This window comes from Besnoitia besnoiti, chromosome X (assembly GCF_002563875.1).
Source record: "Besnoitia besnoiti strain Bb-Ger1 chromosome X, whole genome shotgun sequence".
NCBI lineage: Eukaryota > Apicomplexa > Conoidasida > Eucoccidiorida > Sarcocystidae > Besnoitia > Besnoitia besnoiti.
The window spans coordinates 1,358,025-1,368,631 of record NC_042365.1 but is presented as its reverse complement, the minus strand read 5'-3'; the positions used below and the strand labels follow the sequence as shown (position 1 = coordinate 1,368,631).

General features: G+C 59.9%; 1 protein-coding gene across 1 annotated transcript; it reads left to right on the top strand.

Moving 5' to 3' along the window:
- Nucleotides 1-1,125: 1,125 nt before the first annotated feature.
- On the top strand, nucleotides 1,126-9,386 carry BESB_017490 (Na+/H+ exchanger NHE3; the record flags this gene model as incomplete). Its single annotated transcript, XM_029360464.1, has 9 exons — nucleotides 1,126-2,873; nucleotides 3,129-3,390; nucleotides 3,724-3,885; nucleotides 4,859-4,954; nucleotides 5,235-5,337; nucleotides 5,756-6,013; nucleotides 6,373-6,477; nucleotides 6,966-7,221; nucleotides 7,868-9,386. The coding sequence occupies 9 exons, from the start codon at nucleotides 1,126-1,128 to the stop codon at nucleotides 9,384-9,386; spliced, it is 4,509 nt and encodes a 1,502-aa protein (XP_029216440.1).
- Between the last annotated feature and the right edge of the window lie 1,221 nt (nucleotides 9,387-10,607).

Below are 10,607 nucleotides of genomic sequence, written 5' to 3'. Positions count from 1 at the left end.
CGCATGCATTTCCAAGAAGGGCAACCGAACGAGACGACGCTGACGTGTGGTGGGCGTGGGAAAGCGAATTTCGTGGGCTCTGCGCCAAAGGGAGGGAGGGAAGGCGGGCGATTCGAGTTTTCTGTCGCCATCTCGCACGGAAGTGCTCGTGAAGTTTCGCGAGACGAGAGACACGCACATTCTCTGCTCCTCTGGCGTTTGTCCTGCTTCAGAATTCGCCGCAGAGGGTCGCGGCAAAGAGGCGAGACACGCTGCAGCAGGCGCGCGGCGCGGGTTTTCCTTTGCTTTCGCGTGGGCATCGCCACTCTGTAAAAGGCTTCCTCCTTGCTCCGCGTGGAGGGGTTTTCTCGCTTTTTTCCCGCTGTCATCATTCTTCTTTGTTCGCCTCTGAGGTCACTTTCTTGTCGTCCTCTTGTCGCGTCCTCCGCCTGGGGGCTCTAGAAGCGCGCTGCGTCTTCTCCCTCTCCTCGTTCACCGGTGTCCTATCGGCTGGCGTTGCTGTCTGTTCGTCTGTCTCGTTTTTTCTGTTCGCTGCCTTCTTCCTCGTCTTGGACCGCTCGTCATCCTCTCGCCTACTACTTCATCCGAGTCTGTGGGGCTGATGATTTTCCAGTTTCCGGCGCGTGGACGCGCTAGAAGGCAAGACTGAATCTTTGCTTGCGAGGGCCTCCAAGGCTGTGTCGTTAGTCACCTCTCTCTGCCTCGTCTTCTCTCTCTGAGTCGTCGGCGAGCCGTTCCTCGTCGGATCTGACTCCAGTTTCCTTCGCGCAAGCGCCGAGGTCGGTCTCGCCTCTCAGGTAAGCCCCGTTGCTTTTCTTCCTCTTCTTGCGGGAGCGTCTTCCTTTCGGTCCCCATTTCGGAAACCTACCTCTGCGGCTTTCTTCGCCTTCGTTCGCGGAGCGGTTCCGCCGCCGCGGGCGCGTGGAGACAGCCCCCCAGCAGAGAAAGAAAGGAAGGCGAGCCGCGAGAGACAGGAGGCGCCGGCAAGAGGACAGCGAAGGGTTGTGTACACGCCGGTCTTCTTTGCTTTTTCGCTGCTATCCCGCTTCGCTGTCGCGAGGCTGGCACTGAACAAGTAGGCGAAAAAGTTCAGCGAGAGAGAGAGAAAGAGCGAGAGGGAGCAGGATGGCGACTTCGGAAGGTGGACGCGAGCCTCGCGGTAGGCAGTCTCCGTCGCGCTTCCGCCCAACGGCCTGGGCGCTGGTTCTGCTTGCGCTTCTCTCGGTCGTCCTCTCCAAGAGTGGACGCCTGTCGCATCGAGTGGCGGCTGGCAGGGGGAAAGCGAATCGAGCGGGGGAGGAGACAGCGGCCTTCTCTGCTGGCGCACATCCGCTGGGCCTTGGGGCGACGACTCCTCTGCTCGCCGCAGCTTCTGCGCCGCGCACTCCTCCGCGCCGGCTGTCTGCGGAGGCCTCGGTTTCCTCGCCTGCTCCCGCGTCTGCTGAAGCTTCGCCTTCTCTCGGCAGCCGGTTGATCTCCTTTCTGTCGGGAAATCCGAAAAAGGAGGGCCCTGACGGGCTCGAGAAAGCTGCCGAGACACAAACGCCAGATGAAGGGGGAAGCGCCGCCGCGAACCCGCTTGCCGCCGCCGCGCCTGGCGACGAGGCTTCTCCCGCGGTGTCGCCGCCGAGCAGCGCAGCGGCCGCAGGCGCCTCCGCTTCGGGCGCGAACGGCGAGGGCCCTAGTGGAGCCCCAAGCGGGTCGCCCCCCACCCCAGAGGCGCCCGTGCAGGGGCAGGAGGCGCAGAAGCCAGACGCTCTGGAGCGAGCGGAGACGAGCACGAAGACTGAGGCGCAGCGGGCGGCGGGCTCTCCGGACGGCGAGAAAGCTGCAAGCTCCTCCTCCTCGTCTCCCTCGCCAGACTCCTCTAGCGGCGCGGAAACGCCCGCAGGCGACAAGCCTGGCGAGCACGCCGAGGCCTCCTCTGCGGCCTCGCAGGGCGCGCCTGGCGCCACGACTTCGCCGGCACCGCCTCCGCCGGCTGTTGTGATTCCCGCGGTGCTTCAGAAGGAGAGCGACACCCACGGTGGGCACATGACGCTCACGATTCCGCTGGAGGCTCTGCCTGGCTTGGCGTCGTCTGGCGGAGATGTCTTGCCTCCGCTGTCCCTCGACACCGCCGGCAGCCCAGTGACCGCGAACGGCTCCTCGCCCCCGTTCCCTTCCCCCACGGCCGCGTCGGCGCCGGCGTCGGGCGAGAGCGCGGCGCCGAATGCGACGTCTGCACATGTCGCGCGGGGGGAGGCAGAGCCTGCGCCTGCGCCGGCGTCGCTCCCGCCTCTGCAGTGGCTGCAGGCGCTGGATGGGGGGAAGCTGGGGGAGGCGCTGGTCGTGGTGAAGGCGCGGAAGGACGAGTCGGAGAAGAAGGGCGGCGGCGCGAAGAGCGACGCGGAGTTGGCGCAGGTTCTGAAGGTGCTTCCCGAGGGCGAGATCTTCCGCGAGGGCAGCGGAAAGCTTCCAGACGACATCTACCTGATCAGCCACGTGTCGGGTGCTGAGAAGCGCGGGCGGCGCGGCCTGCCGCTGGCTGCCCAGAAGGCGATCGGCGGCGACGATGGCGGCGCCGAGGAGGGGGCGACGACGCCTGCGTCGTCGTTGGAGGACCTCAGCAGCAACGAGCGCGAAATGGTGCTTAGCGCCGGGCTTCTCACGTTGCTGCTCGTCCTCTCGGTCTCCCTCGTGCTTTCTCACGTCTCGCGCAAGTGTCGGTTGCGTTGGCTCCAGATGCCCGTCTGCGCGACGCTCCTCGGGCTGCTCGTCGGCGCGGTTCTCAAGTTCGGTCTGAAGGTTCAGGGACCGATCCTCGGCAGCGTGCTGGCGATGAACGAAGACGTCTTCTTCGTCATGCTGCTACCCCCCATCATTTTCGAAGGGTAAAGCCGACAGACAGAAAAACGAAAGCAGACGCGCGGGAGGACGGAATAGATCACAGAGGAGATGCGCGCGCGCAGGCCGCAGGATCAAAAATTTTTTGCCGCGTGTGAACGTCGGCGGGGGGGGAGGCGTGTCGCGTGTTCCGTGGGAGGGGGGCGGGGCGTTGGGTGTCTTGGCTGCGCGTGTGCGCGTGGGACGTTCGTCTACGTGGCGGGCGTCTGCTGTTGCTCTGCGTGTTTTTTTCTTTCTCTCAGGGGACTCAGTCTGTCGGAGGGGTCACTGTCGGTTCCTTTCATGCGGAACTTCGGCGCGATCATGTGGCTGGCGTGCTTCTGCACGATTCTCTCCTTCTGCTGGGTTGGGGCGTTCATGTTCTTTGGAGGCGTCCTCGGCCTCTCGATGGCGCTCACCGTCCGCCAGGCCTTCGCCTTTGGAGCCCTCATCAGCAGCACCGACCCCGTCTCCGTGCTCGCCCTCTTCAAAGACCTCCACGCAAAAAAAATTATCCACGCCCTGGTACGGTGGCAATCCTCGCGAAAAGAGACATCCGCCTCCACATATATATAGTTTTGTGTTGTATCTGCGCACATTCATCGTGCTGAGCGTTTTTCTCCCCACCCTCTCCAGAGAAGGGTTCAAATGTGTAAAGGCTCAGGCGGCGCGGCTGAGAACAGACGCCTTGCTTTCATCGCGTCGGGTCTCACCTCCTGACGCACCGAGCGTGCAACTGAAGAGCTGAAGAGCCTCTCCCTCCACGCAGGCGGCGATCTTCTGTTCACAGTGGCATCAGGTTGCGGGTGGAGGCGTGTTTTTGAACTCGGTGGTGCGGGCGCTGCTTCATGCATGCAGGTGTTTGGGGAGAGTCTGCTCAACGATGCGATTTCCATCGTCCTCTATCGCACCATCGCGAGCGAAGACACCGCCAGCGTCGGCTCCGCGATCCTCGCCTTCTTCCTCACGTTCTTCGTCTCGCTCGCCATCGGCCTCGCAGTCGGATTCTCCTGTGCGCTGGTCAGTGACGCGCGACTCCGCGACGAAATGATCTCTCTCTCTTCTTTCCCTCTGTTTCTTTCTCTCCCTCTCGCAGTCGCCTCTACGATGCGAAGGACGCATAAGCACGCGTGCAAGCGTATGTATGAGGTAGTGTATCCAAGTCCGATTGATTCGGCTGTCGCACCTTCTGGTTCCCCTCCGGAAAGACCGTCGCTTGTAGAGATTAGATAGAGATAGAGGTAGATAGATAGATAGATACATACATACATAGATATGAGTATATAGTATTATATAGTATGTATTTATGTATATGTTCTTATATATATGTATAGTTGAAGAGCGCGTGTCTGTCTCTTCGCTTGGAGCAGTCTTTCGCTTGCTTTTCGGGTTCATAGGGATGTGCGCGTGTGCCTAGATTCACTTGTGAATATGGTTATGCATGTTTGCACACGCGTTTTGTGACGCGTGGCTAATGCCAGGAAGGATATCAGATTACCCTGATCATCTTTGCTATCTTGATAAATTGTGTATTTCGTGTATACTTTTGTTCGCCGGAGGTATCACGGATGTCGGCTTCTCAAATTCGCCCCCATTTGGGGTCGTGGCTCGTCCTTTCTGTCTACATCAGCCTGTCGGTTTCCTGCCTGGAGTTCACCGCGGCAGGGGCAGCTCTGCGGTCATGTGACTTTACGCGCCGATGCACCCGTCTGCATATTCGCCCATATTCATCGATGCGCGGCCACGTATGTATAAATATATATTTTTTTTTTTCCATATCTATTTAACTTTATGTATATGTATGTGACGATGCTTCCAGGCCTATGTATGCCTGAGCGTGTACGGCTCGTGCGCATGGGTTTGGTGTCGCTTCTTTCAATAAATTTCCTGCAAAAAAAGAAAAACGCATGAATTTTTTGATAATTATGATCACTGGTATGGATATCTTGAAGAAAACGCAGGTACGGTGACTTTGTTTTTCTTTCCGCTTCAGACCTACAAGTACATGGACCTGCACAAGCAGGAGAATCAAACTCTCGAGTCTGCTCTTCTTCTCCTTTTCCCCTGGATGGCCTATCTGGTCGCAGACGTGAGCCTTTCTCACTTTTGTTTAATTCACGACTCCAGTGGTTGGGTGTGCGCTTTCTTCCTGTGATGGTGGGGTCCGTGTCTTTTCTCCAAATAAGCGGCGGCTTGGTTTTTCTCCACGGTCGCTTCTCGCGTGTTCTCTGCAGCTAGTGTGCGGTCCCCCGCCTTCGGAGACGTGTGTTTTCTGTGTTTTCTGTCTGGGGGCACGGCATTTTTTACCCGATTTGCACGCGTTTCGTCTTTCCGCGGTCCGCTCCTGTCTGGTCGCTCCTCGTGTCCAGGGGGCGGGCTACTCTGGCATCGTGGCGATCTGCTTCTGCGGCGTAACCATCGGGAAGTACGCCGTGCCCAATCTCTCAGCTTCCGCGCGCGCAACATCGCGAAGTAAGCGAAAGTGGAACTCGCTGGAAAAAGGAAAACAGAGCCAGGCACCGTCAGCTGTCTCTGTGTCCATTCCCGCGCCGCGTGCCACATTCCTGCTCTTCCAGAGTCTCCCCTCCCCCCCTCCCCCCCCCTTCCCCCTCTCCCCCTCTCCCCCCTCTCTCCCTCTGCCTCGTGTCTGCCCTCGCGGCGTCGTGGCTCGCTGTGCCGTTGCGAGACGCCCGCGCTTGGCATCTGGCGGGTTGGGTTGCGTGTGTCTCGCGAAGTGTCTTCAGCGGCGCGCATCTGAGGTGCGTGTGTGGAAGAGTTTTCTCAGCGTGTCCAGGTGGATCTGTGTGGGGCCCCCCTCGTTCACAACTTTGAGGTCTTTGTTGAGCGGATCCGGTTCTCTTGTGCTTTTCGTGGCTCTCCCGCTCTTCAGGCGTCTTCAACTCCTTCGCGCTGCTCGCGGAGACGGTTGTGTTTGTCTTTCTCGGCCTCGCCGTCTTCTCCTTCGATCAGCCGCGCGACGAGGAGTTCTCTGTCGGGCTTTACGTCCTCGGGTTCATCGCAACCTTCTCCGCGCGGGCCGTCAGCGTCTACGTGACGTGTGCCATCATCAACCTCTTCCGCGCGACGGCGAAAATCACCCCCTCGCAGCAGCTAGCCTTGGTGTTCTGTGGACTCCGCGGCGCCATAGGTACGTTCTCCCGCGCCCGCCACGCCGCGCCGCGTGTCTGGCGCATCCTCGCTCCTCGCTCTGTCTCCTTCCCTGTCGGCGTTGACGCCGTCACGACTCTGTTTCACTCAAACAGGTGTCTGGGTGCATGTGCTCGTTGGGTGAGACGGTGCGGTCGGCATCGCTGGATGCATTCGCGTGCATGTGAAGGTCGTACATGTCGCGGGGTACGAGCCGTCGTTGAGAGCCTTGCCGGGGTCGCTTCTCGCGCCTCTTTATGGCGGATAGGAGGAGGCAGCGCGTCTCCTTCAGAGGCGGCTGCGCGAGCTGGTTGTCACATGTGTTTTTTCCACCTCTCTCTACCCTCCCCTCTTCTGCAGCGTTCGCCCTGTCGGAGCGAGCCGGGCGCGATTTCGGCGGCAAGGAAGGCGCCGCGCTGCTGTCTCTCACGCTTTACCTTGCGCTGTTCACCATTCTCGTTCTGGGTGAGTTTTTTCCGTCTTTTGCCGCTGCTTCTTTCTGATCCAACGGATATTTTGGGCATGCAATTCATGGACGGGTAGTTTGTACGGTGTCGTGGGTTTCTGTTCTGCTGAGGTTGTGTCCTTCCACCGGTGTAGGGGCACTTTTTACCGAGTTCTTCTTCTGCTTTCTTCTTTCCTCGCTTTTGTGAAGTATCCATGCGCGCCGTGGCCACTCCTAGCAGCAAGAATGATCCCATTGCATCCGTCTTCAAACAGATAGATAGATGGATAGAGATGTAGATACATAAGTAGATAGATAGATGTAGATATATGAATATATATACAAATAGATATAGGTAGGTGGACAGATAGACACAGATAGATAGGTGCTCACATTCGCGCGTGGCGCGGGCGCCGCGTTCTTCTTCGATGCCCGTGTGTGCTTGTAAGCGGTTTCTCCTCCCAGGGGCGAGTGAGAGTGTGTGTATTTTTTGTTGTCGCGCGTTCAGGCCCGTCTCTCGTGTTTATTTTGGATCGCCTGGGAATTTTCGAGAAGCGCAGTCCGCACCGCGCGTCTTCTCTAGGCGGCTGGTCGGAGGCTGGGGAACTCTGTCGCTCGTCGTCGGACTTCAGCGCGCGGAGAGGCGTCCCTGGAGGGGCTGGCAGCGACGAGGATGAGATCGGTGACGACGAAGGCAGCCTCGAAGCCATGACGCGCGGAACGTGTGGAGGCCTCAAGAGACTGCTACTTCAGATGGATCGAAAGTAGGGCCTCTACCAAGCATACTCGGTCCACACTGTGTAGCTCAAGTCGAGAAAACAAAGGCACTACGGTTTCTAGAGTCCTGAAGTTGAGTCCGGGGAACATAAGGAAAGCGGGCGGGACATGAAGATGGCGCCGAAACGCAGGAAGGGAAAAGAGCCAAAGCACGCACCCGGAAGAAATGAAACAGCATGCGCGTGTGCTGTCCCCGGCCGCGCATGCGCGCGCCTGCGAGTCTGGGCAGCGCTCGGTCACTCCGACACGCAGGTAGTTTCAAGAGCGCTGGGGCTTAAAAACCAAAACTTATCGGTTCCTTCTTCAGCAAAGAGTAGAAGAAGCAGGTCTGTAAGCGTGACACGCGCCGGCCGTAGCGTGTGGAGTCCCCGGCTTTGAAGACACTCGCAGCAGCGACACACGCCTTTGTATTCGCTGCGCCCCGGTCGGCGTCGACTCCCTGTCCGCAGACGCGCGCGTACCCAGGCAGTTGCGTCCTTTCTCGTCGGGACGCTGCGGCGACACGGCCGATGCCAGCAGACCCCCCCCCCGGCTGTCGCAGCGGCTAGGTAACTAGATAGGCTTTCGTGTGCGTAGAATCGTTCTGAGTGTTCTGTGTAGATTGCTGTGTTACTTCTTCGTGTCGCTTCCCAGGTTCATGATTCCGCTCTTCACTCACAGCGACGGCCGCCACGATCCGCCAGTTCGCGCGAGCTCGCGGCTGCCGCGTCCGCTTTCTTCCTTTTTCTTGTCGTCTTTCGGCAGGCACCGCATCGCTTCGCCGGCTTCTGCGTCGACGTCGAGTGCGTTTGCGACGTTCGCGGGGCTCGGACTGTCCTCGAAGGGCTTCTCTGCGTCGCCTGCGCCTGCTCTGCGCACGTCTCCGCCGGGCTCCGCGCGCTCGCTAGTCGGGCAGCGCATGCGCGTCGGTTTTTTCTCCTCGTCGCCAGCCTACACACGGGTGCCGACCTACGCAGGCAGCTCGCGCAGCAGCGCCGGCAGCGGCAGCGGCGGCGATCTGTCGCGCGAGGCGAGCCGCGGTCTCTCCTGGGATGGGCTGCGGCGCTCGCTCGGCGTCTCCAGCGCGGCGCTCGCCGCACGGAGTGTCTCGATGCGCAGAACTCGAGGCGGCGACCCCGAGGTCCAAGAGATGGCGGTCTTCCGCGAAGGAGGATCGGCGCCTCGCCGCTCCAGTCAAGTCGGCAAACACCCATCGCCCGCCGCGAGGGAGCGCGGCGAAGACGACGGGCGGGAAGGCGGCTGGGGGGCGGCAGCCGCGCGATCTTCCGCGTCGCTGAGCGACACCGAGGAGGGTGGGGAGAGGGCGCGCAGCAGCTGGCGGCGTGGGCGAGGCGCGTCTCGGGGCGACGCAGATAGCGCCGAAGAGGACGTGGATTTGGGTGAGACTGCCAGCGAAGCGCCCACGAGAGAAGACGAGCTCTGGCGAGACACGAGGCGAGGCAGAAACGGCTTCTACGCCGTGGCAGAGGAGGGGAAGGAAGGTAGCAGTCCGCAGGACTTCTCTGAGGCGGAGCAAGCGGGCCTCGTGACCGTGGTGGGCGCGTCGGCGCGCGCGTCGCCGCAGTCGCCTGCGTCTCTCTCGTCTCCCTCCTCTGCGCTGCTTTATTCACCAGCGGCGGAAAGCGAAGAACCCTGCAGCGGCGTCTACTCAGAAGGAGACAGCAGACTTTTGCGCGCGGTGCGGGCACCCGCGGAGGAGGCTGCGCAAAGGAACGGCGGGCCTCTCCCTGTGCTCGTCGGGCGCGCCAGCGCGGGCGCGGGCGCGGCTGCAGGCGGCGGGGCCTACCCTGTCGTCGGGCTCGGAGACTTCGAGGGCGGAGGAGGAAGAGACGGCGCATGGCGGGGGCAGAAGCGGGAGCCGGGAAGCCCCTCGGATTTTTCAGACTTCGGCAGCGAAAGCTCTGGGAACGAAGACCGCGTCAACAATGGTTTGACAGAGGTCGTCCTCGGTAGCGAGCGCGCCGAGGCAAACTGGAAGTCACGAGTCCGCGACGGCGGAGAGCGAGGAAGGAGGCACGAAGACGACCAGGCAGCCTCGGGCGAGGAGAAACTCACGAGTCTGGAGAACGGGGCAGTGGCGGAAGGAAACGGCGACAGCAGAACTGTCGCCTCTCAGCGGAACCAAAGAGATGCGGCAGAGGACCGCGGCTAGGGGTCGGCATCCCTCGGACCTCGCGGGGCGGCCGCAGATGGCCTTTTTCCGCGGCACATCGCCTAACGGGTCGGCGTAAGGAGCAGCCGTGCTAGTTCCGAGAGACAATGGCAGTGTGTTTGTGAACACGACCAACTCTGGGTGCAGAAGCGACGCTTTTACACAAAACATCTGCGCAGTCATTTACATAATTTCATGTACGGCACAAGAACCTAGGAGAGACCTTTGTGGGCGTCTGGCGTGCGAACGAGATACTCGTCTCGCCAGTGTAGTTTCACACGCGAATTTACAACGAAGCAAAGGTCAAGAAATGCCTCAGACGCCGGTGCGCTGTGTGAACCAGTTTTGTACGGGATGCCATTATCTCGCTAAACGCTTTCGTGAGGCTGTCGCGATCCCAAGCCCTACTGGATCGATGCAGGAGGAACGCCGTGTGCGGCGTCAGCCTTTTGTGGTTGCCACCTTGGTTAGACGTTGCAAAGAAAGGGGGTCTGAAACGAGGTGGCAGCTTCCACGTGGGTAACATGGGATAGATACCAGGTAGCGCTGCCTAAATGTGGCTCACTGCTTCAATTTGCGTTGTAGAAGTGTGGAGCGCAGTAGAAAAGCACACCGCATATCGCTGGATCTGTAGAAAAGTTGCGTCACAAAGAGAATGGAAACATACGCGCGTGAACAGTCCCTCATGTAGGAAACTCGGTAGTTTTCAGCGCCTGTGCTGAAATGGCCCTGTGCGAAAAGCTTCGGAGGTCGGACTAATGTAGAGTGTTAGTGCTGAGAGTGCTTAAAAACGCATTCGCAGCGAAGGGGGGTCTCGAAGACACACTGAGTCGCGTTCGTAGATCGGTGGGAAAGACAGAAGGGCGCAAGTGTTCCTGCAAAGTGTAACGCAATTCGCTGTTCGGCTCACACGTATTGCACAAGAGCTAGAGAACAGTGAAGCAGACTAGCAGGGAGTTGCAAAAAATGACAGCTCCGGCGGAGCGGCCATTTTCAAATACAATAGTCAGCCCCTTGTAGGAATGCAAAAATGTATATGAATAAGTGAAGGTTGAGGAACTCCCGCTTCAACCGCCGACATGCTGCTGCGATCAGAGGTACCATCTTCCCACGTGCGTGTGCCGGTTGAACCTCTTGTATTTGAATACCGTGCAGTATCCGGTGTTCCACAACAGCGAGCGAAGTCCGAGCGAGAACGAAAGTCGGCAGGGGGGTCACAGC